At 44.5% G+C, this 23,321-nt stretch overlaps 1 protein-coding gene across 4 annotated transcripts in view; it reads left to right on the forward strand.

Moving 5' to 3' along the window:
- UBE2H (ubiquitin conjugating enzyme E2 H) overlaps positions 1-23,321 on the forward strand; it is a 53,210-nt gene that overhangs the window by 24,554 nt on the left and 5,335 nt on the right. The window contains exons 2-6 of one of the 4 annotated variants that reach the window (XM_055711958.1): positions 3,090-3,166; positions 3,857-3,931; positions 14,939-14,978; positions 15,679-15,731; positions 19,600-19,728. In XM_055711958.1, the coding sequence (XP_055567933.1) occupies positions 3,090-3,166; positions 3,857-3,931; positions 14,939-14,978; positions 15,679-15,731; positions 19,600-19,728 (374 nt within the window). The remainder of the gene's footprint in view (positions 1-3,089; positions 3,167-3,856; positions 3,932-14,938; positions 14,979-15,678; positions 15,732-19,599; positions 19,729-23,321) is intronic. The other 3 variants (XM_055711961.1, XM_055711959.1, XM_055711960.1) reach the window with 3 other exon arrangements.

The raw sequence follows: 23,321 nt of genomic DNA on the forward strand, positions 1-23,321 counted from the left end.
TTGGGAATGTGGTCCAGACTGTCCTCCAAATGTGTCAGGTCTCTTCTGCTCTTCCCCTGTGCTTTTCCCCTGTGCAGCTACAGGGCTCCCTGGTAGACTCCCTGAGACTGAGAAGCCTTCAGGTCTGCCTTGGGTTCCTGGTCTTCCTGAAGTCCCAAGCTTATGCAGTTAATGTTTCCTTTTCTGAAGACTTCCTGGAGGCGGAAAGATCTCATAGGGTGTAAATGTTCTTTCTGTAATTGCTCCATGCACTTCTGTCGTTAGTGCTCTCAATCATTTTGTTAGTGAGATTTTGAGGTTCCAAATTCCTGGGTTTCTCTACCTTCAGAAAAAACTTGGTGGGAAAGGGAAAGGAAAGCTGGTTCACCCCACTTGTGTTAGAAAGTGAGAGCTCATGTGGAATTCACCTCATGGCCAGGAAAGAGGGCTTCCTCAGCTTCCTCAGTTCTGCTAATGCATTTCTAGAGATTTCCCCTATGTTGATACAAGGGCTTTCTTGCTGAAATCTGCTGTGCTTTCAGTCTGTCTTCAAACTATGGTATCATGTTAATAAGTGAAGTGGTTGTTCCCAAACTCTGCATCTGCATCCCAGTATGTATCCTTTTCATGAACCTAACTCACTTGGTGGACTTTTTAGGTCCTTGCTATAACAGGAAAAACACTCAAATATGGCACTGCTTACTAATAGTTGTTTTTGAACTTGGGAATGCTAGGACTGAGTCTTGACTGCAGAAAGCTCTGCTTTAATTTATGGTTGGTATTAACTTGCTGAGCCGAAGAGCATATAAGCTGCAGCTGCTCAGGAGCTCACTCTGAAGATCAGGCTGGGAGAGCTGTTTTTTATTAAGCGGTACTTGATTTAGTCGTAAGTAAAACCATTTGTATTTAACCTGATCTGCGAAGCTGCTGTAAGTGTTAACATACTTCAGTATTAAACATTTCACTCAGGGGCATCATAGTACATGGTGGGTTTGTGTAAGAGCCTGTTTCTGAACCTGGACTAGGTTAGACGAGTGCATGCATTTTCAAAGGAACTTAAACTCCATCGAGCTTATATTTAAAAACTTACTGTCAGGGTAATGGGTGATGTGAAAAGATCTGGTGGTGAGTGTCCCTTAGCATCAGGTCTGAAGCAAATTGCAGTACCTCGATGCTAAGCTACTCTCCGCAAACCTGTAGGGATGTAACTTTTCCCAGGGATGCCCACTGGCTTTTAGCAGCAAAGTCACTTGCATTTGGGGCAGTTAGGCATCGATCTGCCCTTTGTGAGCTGGTCTTGGGTGACTGCCAGGTGCAGTGAGCTACTTGCCATTTAACTGTAGGGCAGAGCAGCTTATGCTGAACCAAGAAAACTCTTGAGCCAAAACAAACCGCTGTAAACTTTTTTCCCTCCCCATGAGAATGAAGGGAAGAAGGTTATTGCATCCAAAGTCTTTTGGAGCTGGCACTGTGGGAAAACTCTGTCCAATCTGGGAGGCATTGTTCTTGAGGAACTGTAATAAATCCTGATGGACCCTGCAGATGGGACTTGCATCTCCTGCGTATACAAGTACACACACAGACTGCTGGGATTGAATTGGCACTTCTGAATACAGGAGCCTCTTCTCTTAGTTTGTGACGCATCTAAGGTAGATGGTAATGTGAGGTTAATCTGAGCAGAGAATTGTTTCTGGTGGTAGGTCTCAGGCAGTTACCGTTCCTGGTGGATCAGGTATGTGTGCGCCCAGACATATGGGTGCCTGTTCCTCAGTGTCATGAAGGTGTGAGGGGGTCTGCATAATTGCTGCAATATGGAGAGCTTCCTGGGCAAATTTTGTGCCTTGAAAGCAGAAAACCTTTTGCATCAGAGTGAAAAAATCTTTGTTGTGAAAGGGAACCTGGCTTCAGTTTCTCTTAGCCTGAGCATTTCTGCTAGGCTTGCTGCTGTGATGTTAAGGATCTTATATTAGATATTCTGCGCTATTGTCCCCTTCCTACAAACGGGGGCAGCCTCTGTGGTACAGAGCTGAAGCAGCCTGAAGTTCAGGTGGGGACAAACCTTTGATTTTTCGCCTGCTCTGTTTTTTTCTGATGCTTCCCTTGTAATTCATATTAAGATTATTGATTAAAGGTAATTGCTGTAGGATATTATTCACAATCCATTAACCCTGATTTATAGCCAAATTCTTCAGCAAGCTTGGGTGCTGAAACATCACTGTTAATTGTCTTAACTGAGCCTTACTTGAAATGAAGATTTCTTGCCTTTCTGTTGTATTCCCTTCTTCCCAAAGCGCTGGTGCTTTGATTCTTTCCTTTAAATGTTGAGAAATACAGTTGTTCTTTTCACACTGTAACAGTGCCTCATAATCTCGCCCTTCTGCCATCTCTCCAAAGGCACAGAGTTTTTTGGTCTTGCAAGTCAAATTAACATGAGATTGCCGTAATTTGCATCGTAGCTGTGGGAGGCCATCTGACAGCGCCTAAGGCAGCCAAGGAGGATTGAATTCATCAACTCCTGCATTTGTCAGAGCAGGGACTGGAGCGAGCTCTGCTCCTCTGATCTGGGCAGGAGAGTAAACATTTAATGTGAGTGGTTGGCAAGGGTGACTTTTCTGTTTTGTGGCTCATCTCCTGAGCGCTGGGAAGGAGAGAGGTCTCTCCTAGTCCTGGCCTCACCTCCCAGCCTTGTCCCTGGAGGTTCATGTCTGTGTGCAGTGACACTTGGGAGCAGTTGCTGTTCCCAGATTTTTAGCTCCCCTCCACAGCCTGAATATGTTTCCAAATACGTTGCTGATACAGATTTGGCGTTTTCTTAAATCAGAGCTTATGCTGTGCAGAAGTAGATGGAAAACACAGCTCTGAAGGGAAGGGAGGCATCATCTCAACATTACTCAGTGCAGGGAAAGGGATTCTCCAGTGTAGAACTGGCTTTTACTAACATGTAGTATGGTCACTTAGATGTGTCAGGATACTTAAATGCCATGTCACAGGATATTTTGAGTATTTGGCTTTAAACTATTTGGTTTGACAGGCTCCTAGGAAGTTACCCCTATCTGAGTAAATGCATTTTGTTTTCTGGACTAAATGTTTTCCTTTACTTGATATATCAGTATTGAGAGCAAACACGAAGTCACAATCTTAGGAGGACTCAATGAATTTGTTGTGAAGTTTTACGGACCACAAGGAAGTAAGTATATGACCCAGCCCTTCTATAAAAACAAACTAATGACTTATAGTGGGGAACAGTGAAATGACACATTCTTCTGGAGTGGAAGGAAAAGATGAGCAAATCTAAGTGAGGATGAGAAATCAAAGGGTAGCAGTGTTTGGAGGCTGCTCCCTCAAGGGTGGGGAGAAATAGAACTGTGAGCATTGATGCAGATGAACCACCTCCCTTGGAGCTGAGCAGAGCTGGATACTGCCTTCAGACAACTAGGGCCTCTGCTATGGCCTTCCTTACTGCTTTTGTTGATCCTTAGCTTTTCTAGACCTGACTCATAAGTTTTGCATCAGTCATCTGAATTTTTGCAGAGTTTATGATAAAGATTGCTTTTCTAGTGGCTAGATCACGAGTCAGGTCTCCAGCATGCCTTAATTTAGTAACATCTCTAAAGGTAAGTAGATTATTCCAAAGTCTCTGTTTCTAGTAAGGCTCTTGTGTCTTTGTGTTGAGATCTTCTGCAGTATCAGTTAAAATCATCTATTTCTTGTTGGGCAGCTCAGGAAAAAGGCTTTTACTGTAGGAGGTTTGATATGAAATCTTACCCTCTGATGGAGCTAAGTATTCTTCCAAAGATGTGTTTTGCTTAATGCTATAGTTCTGTTTATTCTCTCCTGAGTTATGAAGTGTCTAATACCTGTGTTTCTTTCATTGCAGCACCATATGAAGGTGGAGTATGGAAAGTTAGAGTCGACCTTCCTGATAAATACCCTTTCAAATCCCCGTCTATAGGTAACCAATAAGCACTTTCAGTCAAAATTGTGTTACTGTTTATGCAGGAGAGATGTTGGAGGTGAAGTTGAACCAACCCTCAGTGCAATCATTGGATCTTTACTTCAGATCTGCAGAATGATTTTACCATAGACTTCCAGATACCACATGCCAAGCAGAGAGGAAGTTTGGCCTTTTGACTGAAGGGCTAGAAGCTGGAAATGTGATATGGTCACATGTTCATGTGTTGATGAACTGAGTCTCTCTGCCATGTGCTTATTTTTTTTAATAATATATCCATCCGTGGGTAAGGTGCAGGATACTACAGTGAGTGGTGGAGCCTGTTTATAGAAAATTACTCATTTGGAATGGAGAGCAAAGACCACAGTGCATATTCATGGTCTTGGGGTGAGCCTGGCTTTTGGCACCACTTGTCCTAAAGTGGATAGACCTAAAAGCAGGAGCTGAAGCCTCTGTCCTCTTGGACTAGGTGATGCGTATGTGGAAGAAAAGAAGTAGGGACCTATCACCAGAAAAAAATGCAGCTGGTTAGACTGGTCAGGTTTGTTTAAACTTGGAGAGCAAATAGGAAGTTTTGATAAGGAAATGTTCTTTAGACTGTATCCATCCTATCTTTGTCCTCGGGTAACGGTGATCTAACTCACATGTCTTCTTGTACCTAACTTTATTCCAACCACTTAAGCTATAAATAAAATAGCCAATATTGCTTGAAAAACTGGAGCAGATGCATGAAGTTCCAACATCTCTGTTCTGGCTTATGAAATAAGTGCTGGTAACTCAGTGACATAGAGCTTCTCTATCAGAAGGGTGTGCTTGTGGCTCTAGCCACTGGAGGACTCTAAGGAGTGGAGAAGACTGCTCAAGGAGAGCTTGACTATGGTTGGATGAGATGGGTCCCTTCCAATATCAACATCCTGATTTGGAGTTGATAAGTATTGGCTGCTTTCTTAAAATAGACTCTTACACTAAGAGTGCCATCTATTTAAGATTCACTCTCTCTCTCTCTCTCCCCCTCTCTGGTGAGAGAAATAATCTGTCTAGTTCCAAACATGAACCATGCCTTTTGGGAAAGAGCAACGCTGGGTTTATGCTGTCCTTTACCTTTCTTTTTTTCTGTTGAAACCTTAACTGAACCATGGAAATGTGCCCACAGCTGAGTAACAATGCAGTATTACTGCAGATTCAAACCCTTTTCTCCTTCCTTTTGAGTCAGCTCTGAAGCATGCTGTAAACCTCTTAGGTTAGAGATTCTTTACAAGATGCACAGTATATTATTTGATGCCAGTCATTTTTCCCTCCCCGCTTTTTAAGTGGCACAAACTGATGCAGATTAGGGTACTGTCATGTTGGCAGTCTTAAATGTGGGCTGGCTACAGTCAACTCTCAGCATATAAAACCCAGTTTCCTTGTTAATTGCTTTGGTGCTAGTCTACTCAAGATTGTTTTTTTCTCCCGATGTTCTTCCTGTGTGTATCAGAAATCAAGGTTGCTGGCTTAAAACAAACAAACAGTCTTTCCAGTAGCCTATGAAGCCAATGTAGCTAAACGTTGGCCAGGCTCTTGTATATTTATAGTGCTGTATTTAGGCTCTTCTTCATTGCATGGAAGTTGGTAGGATTGACCTTTTGGTTTGGTGGTTTGGCTTGGAGGCTGTTTAGTGCAGGCTGGGATAGGTGGGACTAAAAGGCAACCTGGGATCAGAGTTGGCCCAGCTGTGTTTTCAGAACTGACACCACAAGGATGGCTTTTCTCCTTGTGAACTCGGGGTGGGTGGGTCTGTCGGGAGTTTTCTGCTCAAATCACTGTTGCTTTGTCCCTTCTAATGTTGCTTTTGCTGTCTTCCTTTTAGTACAGCAGCTTTCCATCTGTCAGCTTGCTTATACCCGCTGTGTTGCGACTATTTTATTCCAGGCTCATCAGACCTTCTAGCATGCTTCCCTTGCCCTACGAAGTCTCTGTTTGAGTGGCTGAAAACCACCTCTTCTCTCACTGAGCTCCCCAAAAGGCTGGCTCTTGCTCTAGGTCTTGCCTTGCTGTCTGCTGAGCGAGGGCTGCTGGAAGCGCAGGTTACTTCCTGGGCAAAGCAGTGTGCAGCTGAGGGTTCAGGTTGGATAAACAGTCGATGCTAGATGAGACCTGGCTTAGCAAAGCAGGGCTCAGCTCTGCTGCAAGGAGGAAAGTGCTGGGGAGTGCAAGCACCAAGAACTGTGCTAGGACCTGGGGAAGCTCCCAACTGGCTCCAGGAAGAGGTTTGTTTTTCTTTGTCTGGTTCTCATTTCTGCTGCCCCAGCCCAGCTTATCTGGACAGCCAGGGCTGAGTGAGGTCTCAGCCCCTTCCTCTGGGCCAACTTGATCTCTGTGCCGCTGCTCTCAGAGGCAGACTTGGTGTGCAGTGCCTGATACCACTGGTTTTGGCATTACAGATAGCTCCTTAGCAAGCCTTTGTCCCAGCAGAACTGGGAGCATTCACAAGCTTGTAAATAAGACCTGTTCCCTCCCAGGTCTGCCTGTTCCAGTGAGCTTGGGTGTCCTAACCCAGCAGTCCTCAGCCAGCTAGATAACACAGGGGTAGGAACTGGCAGGGAATCTCTGATCTGAAAAGAGGTGGAAGTAAAGGATTTCAGAGATGATGGAGCCAGTAAATGGACAGAAGGTCATCTCGAGCACACGTGTAGCTTGTTTGCAGCCCTTCTGATCTCAGCACTGCATAGCTTCTACTGTGGTGATGACATGCAGAGTTCAAATTGTCTGTGTAAGTCACTGGCTTGTATAAAGTATAGAATCCAGCAGTTTCTTTTCCTTTAATAAATTACACTTCTATGTTGAAGCTTAAAGCAAAAATGCAGTCCTTGCAGCTTTCCTTGTTCCTCTAGTACTGTGGGCTAAAATTTTCTTTCCATCTTAGAAAATCTTAATGTGGTCTTGAACATGGCACGGGCTTTTTGCAGCAAATAACATGATGGTTTGAAGCATATCCATATGTTCTAGACAGTCGCTTCTGAAAAAATGACTGCTAATAGTTGCTTTCTAATCTGTTCAAATTGCTTTTATCCCAGCATGGCTCTGAGGACAAGGTACATGAAAACTCTTCTAAAGTGCGACTGACAAACCTGAATAGAAAAGGTTTTTTAAGTGCGTTCCAGTTTGTCATCTGGAAAGGTGCAGACCTTTTCTTAAACCCTAAATGAGTGGTGGTCCTCTTCACCTTTGAGGGTCTCCTAGCAGAAGCCTTTGCTCAGCGTGGTGGCTCTTCTCCTGCCAAATCTTTGCTCCCTTGCCCCATCCACAGCTCTCTTCTCAAGTTGGTAGTTATTGCTGTGGTCTATTAAATGATGCCACCCCAGGGACAGCGCTCTGGGATCTATGTGAAAGGAGCAGTTCCTGGAAGAGTTTCCGGTGTTTCATCATGTCCTGCAGTATCTTTCCAGTATTTCTAGCACTGCCTGTTCCTTGCTTGGTCTTTGCTGTGTAAGCAGACAGATCCCATGTTGATGCAGGGTGATTTTTCCTAACAAGAGCTTTACAACATACAGTGAAAAGGAAAATGTGCATCCTAGAAGAACATGAATCTAAACAGAGCCAGATGTAGGGCTGTCATGTTGGCTCTGGGCTTGAGTGCTCCCATTAAGATGAACTAACTCCACTCGTGGTCCCTAAATATCCAGATCTTCAGGGTTGAAACAAACCTCCTGAACTTGAGCAGTTTGTTAGAACAAAACCAACTCCTGAAAAATAGCCAATTGCTTTCTGAAGCTAGTGAATACTGCTGCTCTTAATGCTTTTCTCAATTAATGTAAATATCCCTGCATGCTTATGAGGACCCAAAGCACTCCCCTGCTAGATATCTCATTCCATTTTTGCTATCTCTTAGACAATGCTTTTTGAGCTGTTTATGATTTCAGTAACCCTGCTGGCACTGCTTCACTACTTTTCCCTTCGCTCTGGGGTTTAATATCTTCAGGGGAACTTTCTGCCTCGTCTGTTCTTGCTTTTTCAAAGAGGAGTTGTGAAGTACTTGAAGTACTGTTTTGAGCTCCCAAGTCACGAGAACACTTTGTGTAAATTTTGTATGTTTTTAATCAGTCCATATGCCTGCCAAGAGCCGGAGATTAATGCTCTTTGATGCCATAAACATGGGAGGAAGCAGAGTGTGAATGTCCTGTCCTACTTAGACGATAGGAGCAGTAGAAACATGTAAACCTTAGAGCCTGAGCCCTTACCTGGAAGCACCATGGCATTTATTTTATTGGTAAAATCTGCAGAAATATTAGGCCGGCATTGAGTCACTCTGGTTTCTTAATAATCAAATGTCACAGCTGCAAAGTTTGTGTACAATATGCTCAGAGCCGCAGTTTCTTGAACAAGTTCTGCATATTTATACACAGTTCTCATTTTCCTTCCATCTCTGGCCCAGTTATCTGCAGACATTTTGCATTTATATTTCACCTTTCTCCTAAGTGTTTTGCAAAACAAAATGCCTAGTATGTACACAAAACATATGGAAGTGTGTGCGTATATGTATGTGTATGTATATAATGAGATGTTGTGGCAGCCAGTACAGGAATGAAGCAGTGTTTAGCTCCAGCCAGGATTTAACAGATCTCTCCTGGCCTGTGCTTAATTTTTCTTTTTAACTGCAGCTGCTATTTTTACTTTCAGCTCCTGTCTGGATTGCCTTACATTTTGCTACTTAGAATTTCATGAGTCACTTATCGCCTGTGACCATTCTGAGCTTGCTCTTCCCTGTGTGTGTTGATCCTTATTCTGACCTATAAGCGATGTGAAAATGCTTGTTCTTTCGAATACACTTAGCTTTGTCTAAGGGGAAAGACGAGACACCTAAGGGTAATTTGTATCCCTGTCTCCACTCCACACAACTGTGTACTCTCTGCAGATTCCCTGCTACAATCAGAGAATGGGAACAGACTGACAAAATGGGGTAGGTGTTTTCAGCCTGACGTGGCACAGATTCACTGCCTTCTGTGCCAGTGTCTGAAACCTGGGCATCAGGTGATGGTGCACCTAAGCAATGAGATGAACTGATACTGGGCAATTACTTTGTGCTAGTTCTGCATGTTTTTCCAGAGATTGTTGCTCTTAGCACCAGTCTGTAAGCTTGTGGATGCTGCTTTTCCACTTCCAAGAAGGACCGCTCAGCAATCCACTGTGAGGAGGAGGTCCAGAGTTTATAGCTCTGCCGCTGTTTTCCATCAGCTACAGTCATATATTCCTGTCCTGATCCTTCCCTCGTGAAGTTGTCACAGGCTTATTTATGGTATTGTTTTGAAAAGCTACTAGAATTTGAGTATGGTAATATAAACTGTTCTACTTCTGCTGTTAGCAAGTTGATGTTACACAGCACTTCACGCCACAACTGTGCAGTGTGTGCGCAGTGTTACATTTGACTCTGTAGTTAGTGCACTGAATGGGCTTCTGACCTCCAAATTTCATAAAGAAGAAATCTTTGCCTTTGCCAATGAGAGCTTACTGACCTGAGAGCTCTGGACAAGGTGCATACCTCCAAGGCGGGCAGATCCTGTGCCCTTATAATGGGGAACAGCCATTCACTAAACCAGTTGTCCTAGTCTGCGGAGGGGAATAGGTATGAAGTTGAGGACTGGTCAGAGATCTTCCTGGTCTTGCTCTTGTGCCCTCTTCCCCATCTCCTACCGCAGTTTCTCAACCTGTGGTGCATAGCAGGCTCGCGATCAGTTACACAAGAAGGTAGTCTCTGAAATAAGTGCAGTGTGGTTTTAAAAGTAAAATAAATAAATGCATGTTCCCTTGCAGGCTTTGGGGTGTTTGGGGTGGGGGAAGTAGTAAACATTAGTTTTAGACTAATCTTGTCTGGCTCTTTGGCAACACTGCAGGAGTACTTGGGAGATCTTTTTTCATTCGGTAGGCTGTCCAGTGGTTAAAAAAAGCAGAGGGAGAACACTGCTCTTGACCTCTCTATGCTGTACCTAAGCTCTTTCACGTACTGATCTCTGTGCATGTAGTTCTGCCCCGAGCCTTGGGTGGTCGCCCAAGCCGTGTTGATTTGGTGTGGTATTTAAAACACAGTGCAGCCCTGCCTGCTTCAGAGAGACTGTAACCACCTTCCCACCTCGCCAGCCAGGCAGCCTGAACAGTTTCCTGGCCTTAATCTCTCATTAAAAATAAAACTTAGGGGCTTGTCAGTCTCGCTGCACTGAAGTCAGACGTGGTTATGTACACTTGGTCCTGTTGGCTGTTTGGCACCATGGCGGTACACAGATAGGAATCTGCTGTCACAGTTGTTCAGATAGAGAAGTGTCCAGCTGGCTTTATTTATGAGTGAAGAGAGCCGACGTGTGGGCAAGCAGTGGTGAGTTTGGGATGGGCAAGTGGGTATAAACCAGCTCCACTCTGGCACGTTCCCCAGAGCTGGTGGGAAGTTCTCTTGCATTTATCGCTGGTGTGGGTCGGCCATGCAGCTGACTCCCTGCTGAGCAAGAAGACGCAAAGCTGGAAGGCATGAGATGCACTGTGTTTGCTGGCATGGTGCTTTTCCTCCTTCCCATGTGCTTCCACAGGGCTAGCAGGACTCGCAGCTTGAAGAGCTGTGGTGCAGGGAAAAAGTCTTTTGAGGACTTCTCACCCAAGCTACCAGCTAAGCTGGCTGTACTTTGAGCTCAGATAAGCAACGGGCCACCTTTTGAATCACCACTCGTTGGATTGCAGCAGGTTACTGACTTGAAGGAGAAGCACTGAGGAATGCAGAAAGCTTTCTGCTGCTGCAGGCCAGTATTGTGCAGCTGAAGCTGTGGAAAGAGTGATGAGGAAGTCTCCAGCCCAGTTTTTTGATCCCTCTTATCTCCAGGTTTTGAGTCTATTCTGCCAGAATGGTAGATGAGGCAACCTGGTCTAGTGGAAGGTGTCCCAGCCTATGGCAGGGGAGGTTGGAACTAGATGATCTTTAAGGTCCCTTCCAACCTATACCATTCTGTGATTCTACAGGAGCTGTATGAAGGTAGGGGACCCTTCCTAAATCACTGTCCAGCTCTGTAGGCATAGCAACAGGGGAACAATCAATGTGGAACAACCTCTTGCAGGACCTTTCTGCCTAATGGCTCCAGAGAGCACCGAGAGGTGTCTTGGGAGTCCTCCATATTCACCACGTTATCCAGGTATTTGGGCTCTGCCTCTTGGAGGAGAATTTGCTGGCAAAGCAGCTCACGACAGCATGTTGGTTCTCACAGTGCCTTCTGGCCATTTCCTGGGAGCTTTAGTCTGGAGTTGTTCAAGAGAAACGTTGACATCAACATAAGTCTGAAATTTCTCCCTGTTTCTCCGCTGTGGTTTTGCTCACCTGGAGAGCATGTTCAGCTATTGGTGTCAGTGGCTGCTTTGACCCAACTGTGAATCAGTGCCCTGGATGTTCAGACCCAACCACGGTTGGTGTGTGAGCACGGTAAGAGAACAAAAGAGCTTCATTTCGTACTGGAATACGTCCAGCTGCTGGAGCTTTATGAATGTTCCTGTGTTTACAGGACCAAGGAAGATTGACAACCTTTCAGTTAGTTGATTTTTAATTTAAAAATGTGCTTCTCTTCGAAGATTTTTGTCAACCCAAGGAGTGATTACTCCAGGGCTATTGCTGAAATACCAGCATTTTTGAAGGTCAGCGTCTGCATATTGGTCTCAGCATCTTCCAGTATCGGAACAGATGTGTCCATTTCTGTTGTGTAACTCCTTCGTGGATGTATGGGGCTTTTTTCTGTTATCACCCAAGAGCTTTTTGTCCATACAGATTTTATGCAGTCCTGCTTTACCTTCAAAAGCAATCCCAGGCCTCGGTGTCTCTATGGAAAGGGTGGACCGCAGCCACTCCGCTGCTCAAATTCCTCCTAAGCATTGGCTTTTGCAGGGTTCAGTGTGAATATTCTTTTGAAATGTTACATTATTTACAGGCAGTCCAGCACACAGAATCGTGACTACTCAGGCTGTGACCTTGGCTCCGTGCTCCGAGCCATGGTGAGAACCCAAAATCAAGAGCCTGTTCCTTGGCAGTCTTCATGGAGTGCTCACCTGGAGTTCTGTGCAGTATATTAATTGAGGTGTGCTGTGTACAAGACTCTGGTTGTAAACCTGCCCCAGTGTTTATGTTGGCTTGGGAGGGGTTTTTAACTCCTGGGTTCTTCTTTGAATTGGAATTTCAGTTTTATGTGGATATTTATGCTTGCTTTGTCTTTTATATTTGTAAAAATAAATACAGAGCAAGTCAGTATTATTGGAGCAATGTTAGCACTTTATCACTGCAGGAGACTTTACATTTAAAATGAAGGGGGAGATAATAGTTTAAGCTTGTTTCTGGGTCAGGATAAAGAAAGATATGAACAGAGCTGCTCTTGGCTTGGGCAGTTTGTGTCTGTGAAAGTGAGCCAGGGGGACCTTGGAAGAGTTGCAAGAAGATCTGGTAACAACCTAGGAAGTGAGGAGTGCAGGGAGAGGATGTTTGTGTTCTTTCTTGAAGAACAACTGTTTCATTTGGTAAGCTTGAGACCAGGGACAATGTGAAAGAAGGGATTGTTTCTTGCCTGGGTGAATGCAAAGATGACAGGGAAGAATTACAAATCTCTAGCACAGGACCTGCTTCAGCAGACAACTTAATCTCATCTCCCTGGATATAGAGTGCAACTTAAATGCTGAAGCGTGTGAAGGAAGAGCTAACTAAAACCTTACAGGTGGGTCTGCAGCACAGCCTGGTCCAACCAGCTGCAGGTGGCTGTGGTAAAGGTACTAGGAGATAGGTGAGATCAAAACCAAAATAAGAGAAGGCAGAGGGATGCCTCTGTCTGTCTGGGTTAAAGAGAGCCAGTCTGTGTCCCAGATACCAGAACAGAGAGTGTTTAATTCAGCAGATCTACACGTTACTGTCATATTCTTGCTACCTGGTGTCTTCCCCCATCCTCTCTTCCATTATGCTTTATCAGAAACTCTTTCCTCCCTCCCACTTTCTGAGAGAGAGATGGGATTTAGGATCAGGATCGGTGCTTGCTGCAGTTCTCCAGTGCCAGCATAATGGCTCCGTGACCTGATTTAAACTTGTGAGAGCTGCCATAACATAAATATTTGATGGAACTACAGCTTCCCTTTTTAAGTCTGCTTCAGTTTTTCAAGCTAAATCATGGCAAGGTATTCCTGAAAGACACTTGTTAGCGTGGAGTTGTTTATGCAGTTGTCGGATCTTCTTTTAGAGACTGTTCTGGCTTCGGGCATCGTTTCAGCCTTGCGTTGTATTTATGCAAAATCTGAGCAGTACAAGTAAACATGTAATTATATTTGTGTCATAATACGTGGAAAGAAAGGGAGTTAAATCCATATGTCAGCTCTTACCCCAGATGGGAACCATGCTGTCACTCAAATTGTGATCGCTGCTTGTTTGGGCAGAGATGGTGCATTAGCACTACTGCAGTGTCTTGCCTGGAGTGGCTGGGTAAAGGTGGTGAAGGCAGGGAGTTTGCTGAACGGTAAACAGTGATGTGTTTCTACACTTTTTAGGCTGCTTTGGAGATAAAACTTCTGTGTGTTTTGAGTCCTGGAAGGAGCTTTTTTAATGGATTGAGTCACTATCTCAGACCTAAATTTAAATTTCTCTACCTATTTTTATAAACATGGACCTTTGTCAGAAGAAATAGTTGCTATTAGCTTAAGTAGGTTTTTGCTTATTGCAGAAAGGTGTGACTCCCACATGGGCAGTGTTTGTAGGCTGCGGGATGGCAGTACAATAGAGGAAAGATGATTTTATATTAAGTTCTGAAAAAAAACCCACCATGCTAAGATCTGGAAGCAGCTTAACCAGGGACTGATCAAGGGTTGCAGTAGCCCTTCTGGGCAGATCCCAAATGATTTGGCCAAGCCAGCAGAAGTATGGAATACTCGATCCATTTGGCAGTGAAATAACTGGAAAACCCAGTTTTCTATCCCAGCTCCATGTCTGTTCTGTGCTGAGGACGTGTCCCATGCCCAGATGTTTCAGTTCCTCCTATTGAAAGGAAAGGGAAGAATTTGGAAGCTGGATTCTGCATCCACTGACAGCCATCATCCAAAACACTTAACTTTGCTTTTGGGGTGGACGTGCTTTACTTCTACATGGGCTATGGTGTGTTATAATTCCTTTAATGTTTTTGTTTTATAAACTCTATTTGTGGGAGAGGAGGGGAGTGTTTTTGAGGTGCCATCTGTCTTGAACTTGAGGTTAAAGTAGGCAGCTGGAAACCGCAGCTTACCTCTAGCTGCTGCTATCAGATACAGTCTTTAAAGTGCGAGGCATCTTCTGCCGTGATGTCATAATTGTTGAAACCACAGGATCTTTTCTTAACAATTTAATTTGCAAGTCCAAAGAAAGAAAGCACTCTGAAATCTGTAAGTCTGAAATGTGGACAAAGCCATGATGAGCTCTCTCATTCTAGACCTTGCATCTGAGCTGTTTTCTCTTGTAGGAGATCAGAGGTACCAACTGATGAATGAATTGCTGTGTTGATGCAAAACTTGAAGTATCAGCTCTCTGTACCACTGTCTGCCCCTGTATGGCTTACAAATGTAGACAATGTTGCAACTTCAAGTTCATAGAAAAATCTTTGTTGAGACATTAAAGAAAATTAATCTTAATGTTGAACTTAAGTTTTTGGTTTAGTATTTATTCAAAAGATCCTTGCAGCTTTTAAAAACACTTCATCAGATAAGAGGGCTCTGTTGTGCTGATGGGCAGTTCTTTACTGTAAGCAGAGTGTTTTGCTGAATTTTGAGGGAATGGACAAGGACCCTAGGGTCAGAATGTTGCCTGCGTATTTTAAAGGTTATATAGCTATATATAGCTCAGGCTGGGTTTTCTTTGAAACTAGTCAGATTAGTCCTTGTTCAGTAAATTCCAGGCTTGTCTTGTAAAAAACAAAAAAAGAAAAAAAGAAAGAAAAAGAAAAAAAAGAAAAAAACAGAAAAAATCTTTGGCTGTTTTCTGGTATTTACCAGTCTGTCTCTTTGCAGGGTTCATGAATAAAATTTTCCATCCCAACATTGACGAAGCGTAAGTAAATCCCTAGTGTGTGTTTCTTCTAAGGAGTTTGTCTAATTTTAACTGTATTTTGGCTTCACAATAATATGCTGATGAGTTGAATAATGCTTTCATCAATCTAAGAGTCCAGAGTGGGAGATGTGATAGACATAGATTTTGCAAGTTAACTTTCAGGAGTGGGTCAGGCTGTGGGCAAGACTAGAGAGTTGCATGCTGCAGACTTTCTTGCAGATGTGGTCTTTGTATTGCAAAATGCTTGATTTACAGAAAATTCAAGGTTGCCAGTTCCCCTCCTCATTGATATCATGCCGGCTTTCTAGAAAGAAGGAACAGTGTCAGCTAAGCCATAGCTCCCTCTTTAGCTGAAGTTCACATCTATACTAAAACTCTTGAAAAAATAACATGTTTTGCCACATTTCCTTTAGTTAAGGTTTGTTAAGGGAAGCCACCTATGCTTCCAGTCTCTTCAGCAGAGACCCATATGGACCAACTAACTCAGTAAAGGCTCCAATTTACTTTCTTTTGTGCAGAGTATGAAGATTCATGTAGTTAAAGGCTGTCCCTCTGTTAGCCACAAGGTAGAGGTAAATCATAGCTTATCTGAAGCAGTGGGGCAGAGGCAGAGCAGGGGAAGGGAGGTGTTAGATTGTATTAAATCCCCGGAGTATTTTTGAGTGTGACTGTTTAATTCCATCCTTTCCATATGTTTCAGGTCAGGAACTGTATGTCTAGATGTAATCAATCAAACTTGGACAGCTCTCTATGGTGAGTTTGGTATTTCCCTGAAAGCTGATCACGTGAACATCGGTATTTGGTGTGTTAACACAGCTTGCTGGAGACAGGTGATCTTAGACCAACTTTTGGTTTTGAGGTTTTGTTTTGGGTTTTTTTTTGGGGGGGGGGGGGGTGTTGGGGTTTTTTTGCTGAAGTTTTAGACTCCTCAGCGAGCCAAGATCATGTGAAAAATTTTTTCGTGTGAAAACACTTTTGTAACCTATTTTTATACTAAAGATGTGAAAATATTTCATAAATCTCACGAAGGATTGCTCAATCCATTGCTTGGCATTACTGCACAACAGCACCCTTCCATGATTCAGCATTGAAAGAGAGGAGTGTCTGTACCTAAAGTGAAATCTAGTTCCAGCTACCCCATCCACGTTTTGTGCATGCATTCAAGCTGGTATTCTTTGTGTGCAAGGCTACAATCTCACTTCTGCAGAAGCTGGCACCAGAAACTGTACCTGTTTATCATGGCAGCATCATTTCATTGCAGGCTGGGAGGTGCTATTGCATCTTTGCGCTGCTTGCTGCAGAACATCTTGGGTTTCCCATTAGGTTGTTTCTGGCTATAACTCCCCTTTTTAGAGATACGAAATGATCAGCTGGTAGCTGAAGACCAGCTAAAATAGTGTTTAGGGAAAGCTGAAGTTGTTAAAAGGAATACAGCTGAGTATCTAGTCTAAGCTGGCTCCATTTTAAAAATGTGACGTTCTTTAGCTGTTCCTATTAGGCTTTGTGGAAGAGTGTTCAGGAGAGGGCACACATCAAATCGTTCACATTCTTCTATGAAAAACTGATTTTACCTATGTAAGTTGAAGCTTTGAAGCAGTTGCTAGAGAGACAAGCTACTTCACCTTCCTTGCAAGCCCAGTTTGTAAGGAAATAACCAGACTTGGTGAATCCTGGGTGGGAAATTGCTATAGCAACTTATTGAACTTTACTCCTCATCAGAATACCTTAAGTCCTCATGTAGTAGGTTCATGGCATACGCTTTGCGTGGTTTTGTTGTGAGAGATCAGCTTAGCCATGACCCAGGTGGTGTTGCTAATGGAGGAAGAGGATGCTTTTGTGTCCTGGGAGGATCTGATGCAAGGTGGAGGAGTGAAAGCGGTGTTAGTAAACCAAGCCCTCCGCCGGGGATGAACCTGCATGGTTCAGTCAGTAGCAGAATCCAGCTCAGTGCGGTGTGTGCTGCTGTTCCACAGCCTTAAATGCCACCTGCAGATCATGGGGATGGCTGGACAAAAGAAAATTACTCCAGTGTAACAGTGGTGCTGGTTTTCTGCTCTGGCAGTCTGGATTCTGCTTTGGAAGCCATGCATGGACAGCCACCCTGTTCTGCAGCATGCTCTCACAGACGGCCACAGTGGGGTTTCTGCACTGTTTCCAAACAATTTCATAAGAAGGCTTTCTGTGAGAGGTTTCCTAATGAGTGCTGCTGTATTTTTGTTGTTGCTTGCAAAGTAAAGAAAAAACAGCTTGGTATTTACCGTGCTTGTGGTGTATTAATACCATCAAGCTTTCAAAAATCTGCATTTTTCCCTGCAGTATCAGCAATAAGTGTGAGGCAACTTGAAGGTACAGAGCACCTTCCACACTAACTGGTGAAACTTCACATTAGAAAGTGCATCACTTGACAGTCATCTTATTGCAAACCTCCTTTGCCTTGCTGCAGGATGCCTTGAAGCTGCAGGGAGGACACTAGAGTGTTGTCTCTGCCCCTTCACTTAGAAGTCACAGAATCACAGAATGGTTTGGGTTGGAAGTGACTTTAAAGACTGTCTAGTTCCAACCCCTGGCCAGGGGCAGGGACACCTTCCACTAGACCAGGTTGCTCCCAGTCCAGCCTGGCCTGGAACACTTCCAGGGATGGGGCAGCCACAGCTTCTCTGGGCAGCCTGTGCCAGTGCCTCACCACCCTCACAGTAAAGAATTTCTTACTTAGATCTAACCCAAATCTCCCCTCTTTCAGTTTAAAACCATTCTCCCTTGTCCTGTCACTACAGGCCCTTGTAAAAAGTCCCTCTGCAGCTTTCCTGTCAGCCCCTTTAGGTACTGGAAGGCCACTCTAAGGTCTCCCCAGAGCCTTCTCTTCCCCAGGCTGAACAGCCCCAGCTCTACCAGCCTGTCTGCCTAGGAGAGGTGCTCCAGCCCTCTGATCATCTTCGTGGCCTCCTCTGGACTTGCTCCAACAATGTCATTACTTTATGCAGTTGGGTGATGCAGCTATAATGAACCCTATGCTCCTGAGTATATAAAGCCATGGCTTTTCCTCCTGCTCAGCAGGGTTTATGCTGAATGGGTGACTGAAGTAGTCCTAGCACAGTGTCTCTATGTCCCAGACATGTTGATGAAGGAGGGAAGAACTGACAGAATGTAGATCTATTTTTGAGTAAGATCCTCTTGAGTAAGATGAAATAAACACACCCATTAGGAAATCGGTCGAGCTGGTAACATGGGGCAGTGGTGAAGATCTGCCTGGACCTACTGCATGGCTCTTCTCAGACTGTATATTTGCTGGCAGTGGAGTTAGAGCTTGGTTTTCTGTGGGTGCAGCCCAGAGCCAGAGTAACCATTTGCACAGGGAGAGCACTTGGAGATACCTTTCCCCTACCTGTCCACCCATTTTTGATGAATCTTTTAAGGGGTCAGAGATCCTTGCCTGCTGTCAGATCTGGTTGAATTCAGCAGCTCTGTGAGGCTCGGTTGTGCCTGGCCTCAGGAACAGTCACACAGCCTTGTTTCTGTAGAGGCAGGTTGAGATGGCTGAACTGCTCACACGGTGGGTCCTAGGCAGTGTTGGGCTTCCCTTCTGACAGCTCCACTTTGATCCATGCTGGAGGGGACTGGTGATGCTCATCCACAGGCAGGATTTCTCTGCCACCAGGAAAGAGATACTCCCTTTAACTAGGGGGGAAAGGGGGATCCTGATAGAAGACATGTAGAATATCCAGAAACAAAACCCAACAGAAAACCTCACGCAACAAATGCTGGTCTGCTTCTCTCAGCAGCTCTCCAGAGGCTAAAGCGAAACCTGGCATGCTGCCCTGCACTGGGGGTTTAATCTCTGCTCTGTGTGGGTGTGCGTGGTCCTTCTGAAGGCCCTGAGGAGGAATGATGACGCAGGGCTTGTTTCTGAACACCCCCACTGCTGAAGTGTGGTACTTGTCGTCTTAGGGATGTGGGAAGAGGGTTTCGTGTATCCACAGTTACTCATCGGCACCAGAAGTATGTTTCCTGTTGTGGATTATTTGGTGACAGATGCCAGCTGGCACCAAGGTGTTAATGTGAGCTCTTCACATTCTGCAAATTGTTTTGAGTTGGAGGAGGGACTTGTTGGTTGCTCTTTCTATTAACACAGTCATCTCTAAAGTGCTCTGGAAGATGCTTTGTGCTTGGGATACGTCAATATAGTCACAGAGCATAAGACATTTGAAGATGGTAATAGAAGGAGGCAAAAGTAGGAGAAGAATTCAGTGAGGGATGAAGCACAGCACTGTTTTTCTTTCTTCCTTTTCTTTAAGCCAGGGCTGAGCCTCAGTGGGAAACAAGACAATTGTGTCCTTCCACTTTGCTTACCCACAGATACCTGTGTCTACGTTGTTGGGATGTTGAGTGGTTTGTGTAGTTAGCTGAGGAGCTGCAGCATACCTCCAGCAGCAGCAGCAGCTTTCTTATCAACTGCATATGTGCTTTCCCTGATGCCAATTCCTTTATTTTAACTTGTGCCCAGATTTTCAGTGCATTTGCTCTTGAAGCTTTGTGCTGCTGTTTCAGTGCCGGTGTTTGCAGGATGATTAATCAGACTGACTCTGGGTCTGTGGACATGAACAACTGTGTCTTTCACTTGCAGATCTCACCAATATATTTGAATCGTTCCTGCCCCAGCTGCTGGCCTACCCTAACCCTATAGATCCTCTAAATGGTGACGCTGCAGCCATGTACCTCCACCGACCAGAAGAGTACAAACAGAAAATTAAAGGTAAGGGCATAAATAACATAGTGCAGAATAAGTGGCATTACTGTGATTCCACCCTGGGGGAATGAGGGCTGTTTTTGCTGCACATCTGTGTGTCAGCGCCCATCCCTTCACATTACAGGAGCCCCATCCACTTTAAATGGGGGTATTTAATAGTCTGAAGTAAGGGGTGGATGAACTGTGGATGAAAAAAAATAAATAATCTGAAGTAAGGGGTGGATGAACTGCTGCTGCGGTGTATGCTGTATGTGGGGCAGGGGTTTTAAATCATTAGCAGACCCCAAGCAAGGAGGCTGTAAGCAGACTAGGTTAGGTTTTAACACAATGTGGGGAGATCAGAGAAACGATTCAGAAGAAAAGGTGCGTGACCAAAGAAGGGACAAGGAAAAGTGCTAAACTTACATGGAAGCATCCAGTTGCACAATTACTGGATAGAAGGTGGTGTGTTAGCAGCTCGTGGAAAGTGATCTTAGAGCAGCAATCAAGGAATTGGTGATGCTGTTGCAGAAAGCACTTTGGTACTGTGACAGAGCAGGAATTTCTGGTAAATACCAGGTAATCCTTCCTTGCTGCTTACTAGTGCTGTGCCTGCTTCAGGGACTTCCATTTAAGAAAGCTGCAGACCAATTAGTGAAGTCTGGCAGGGTGTAACAAGGGCAGACAGTCTTGAAGATGTGTCTTAAGAAGAGAGAGGGAAAAAACTGGAGGATTTTAATTTAGAGGACCGAGCAGGGTATGAACTTTGTGTCAAAGGTGCCTTCAAAGAGGAAAGGAATGATTTATCCTGTGATCATTGTGAGCAGGATGTGGTCACAGGCATGTAACTCAGCGGGGGGAGCCCAGACTAAACATTAACAGTGACTGGTGAGGGTAGGTGGGTGCTGGTTTGTCTGCTCCTGGAAGGGTTGTAAGGACGTTAGACAAGGCTGAGAAACAGTATGTCCTTGGGATCAGGGAAGACTCCCACTAAGGACTTTCAAATACTTTGGATAAGCCTGGCGATAGGACTGTCTTAGCAAGCTAGTGAGGCACAAATTTAATTAGTCATGGAAACAAAAAATAAGGTAAAAAATAAGAATTGGGCTTTCAATTTGCTCTCTGCCTTCCCTGGAATGAGCTGCCTGCAGACAGGAGCAGGACACCATTTCCTGATGTGACAAGCCTGTGGGAAGGCCACGGACTTTATTTCTCCCCTCGTCTCCCCTCATCCAGTGAATGCAATCAGCATTTAATCTAGTGGTGGGAAATCTACAGCCTTTGGTCCAGATTTGGTCTTCAACTAAGATTTTAAGAGACTGTGACCACCTGATTTTTTTTCTTTTGTTACTGAATAACCATAAAACTTGTTTGTCCGTGGGAGCCCTGCCAAAAAGGTTTGCAAGGCCTGCTCAACAAGGAGAGCCTCTGTGAGCAGCACAATCTAATATTCTTCCTGGTGTGAGGTGGGGTAGCAGCTTTCCTAACGGAGTGTTGTGAAACTCACTTGTTTTGGAGAGTGTAGGTATCCCAGAAAAACGTGGGATTTGGTGGTGGAGTCCTTCCATCAGCTCTGCCACGTCACTCTGGAGTGTTTAAACCTCCAGTCACTTTGTTCTGATGTGAAATGACTCTTCATCAGCTGCAATTTTTGTTTGAGGGTGGAACTACAAATGAGGCCAAGCAAAGCTGTGATTTAAATACTGAGTTATTCAGCCCACTTTGCTTGCCTCTTCTGACAGCTGCATGACAGGATTGTAAGAACTACCCTGCAGATCTGGCCTGCTCAGTATCCTGAAGTCCATTGTCTTGTTTTTTTCATATGAACAAGCTTCCAGGCAAAATGGTTTGTCAGACAAAATCTCCAGGGCCAGCCAACACAAGGGACGCTTTGGGTGTCCTTTATGCTTTAATGAAACAGGAATAAAAAAAGATACACCCTTGGAAAAAAAGCAAATAAATTTAATACTAGCCAACAGCAGGTGCTTCAAGGAAGATCTGAGGACCTCCCTCAGGGAGGCTAAATGGGATAGTCTGCTCCCTTGTTTCCATCCTGACAGCCAGGTACAGGCTGTGAAGATGATATGGAAGGAGTTTTAAGTGCTTGCAACGTGTCTCATGTTCCATATAGCAAAGAGCCCTGCCTCTTCTGTCTCTTCCCAGGCTTGCGTGACAAGTATAATACAGAGCTAAACACTGTCATTCCTCATATTGTAGCATTTTTAAAAATAGCCTTGGACATGTTAAAATTGATGCGATGGATTGTAGCAGCTTCTCTACTCTGGGAAACTCAGTAGTGCAAATACATAATTTATTGCTGCTTTTCTTCATTTTTTTAGTTATGAGTACATAGAACAGTTCTTTGACATGAAGGTAGTGAAGAGATGGGTATAGGCTTTGAGATTTTTAGTTCCTGTGATTCTTGGCATGAGACCCAGACAAGTAAGGATTTATCGTGAAACTGTAAATATCCATTAATATTACCAATATACAGCTGGAGACTGTGATTCTTAGCATTAGAGCTTTCAGCTAGATGAATTAGTTCAACAGTGCAGAGCCAAGTGCTCCTTTAAAATCTCCCTGGCTGTCCTTGGTGAGATGTCTTGCCTGATCACTGGTAGAGCACCAGGGGGTGGGCTTCAGACACACAAAAATGGCTCAACATTTGGTTGTGTTGAGTTGTTGGGAATTGGTGCTTAACTCCTGTGTGGTCTGCTTTTTCTTTTTCTTTGGTCGATCCAGTATGAAAACTTCTTTTAGGAGAGTGGCAGTGTTGAGTAACAGCAGCTGAAGGGTACTGAAGGGCAAGCTGTGTTTGCTGGGAGCAGAGGATACCTCTGGGAGCAGTTCTCCCATCCCATGTGTCAGCCCTGAAGTTCCAGTAGAGTCGTTTGAAATGCCAGTATGGCTCACAGGCATATACCAGCCATGGGGCATAACCACAGCTTATTCTTGTTGCTCCAGGGTTTAAAAACTAGATGAATCAAAGCGATGTTTCCTGGGTAGGAATGGGTGCATCGAGGCTTTCCTTCTTGAACAGGCTACTGTGAAATGCGGCTTGTCACTATTTAGATGTTTCAGTTTTCTTCACTTAGTAGACTGTAGATCCAAGTTCAATGCCACGTTCAGCAAAGAAGCTCCCTGGAAGTTTGACCTTTCCCAGATTAAACCTTCAGAAAAACCCAGCCCAGGAGCTTGGTAGCTTTCCTGGATAGAAGGTGGCATTTTAAGTTTGAAATGCTTCAAGCTGTTCAAAGATAGGGACAGACATTTTACGAGGGCCTGTAGCATAAGACAAGAGGTAATGGATTTAAACTGAAAGAGGGCAGATTTAGATTAGATATTAGGAAGAAATTCTTTACTGTGAGGGTGGCGAGGCACTGGCACAGGCTGCCCAGAGCAGCTGTGGCTGCCCCATCCCTGGAAGTGTTCCAGGCCAGGCTGGACGGGGCTGGGAGCAACCTGGTCTAGTGGAAGGTGTCCCTGCACCTGGCAGGGGGGGTGGAACTAGATGGTCTTTAACCCAACCGAAACCATTCTGTGATCCTGTGATCATTCTATGATTCTATAAGTTGTGTTTTCACTTAGGCTCAAGCAGGCCTTTCTCAACAGTAAGAAAC

Source organism: Falco cherrug, chromosome 5 (assembly GCF_023634085.1).
Source record: "Falco cherrug isolate bFalChe1 chromosome 5, bFalChe1.pri, whole genome shotgun sequence".
Classification (NCBI taxonomy): Eukaryota; Metazoa; Chordata; class Aves; order Falconiformes; family Falconidae; genus Falco; species Falco cherrug.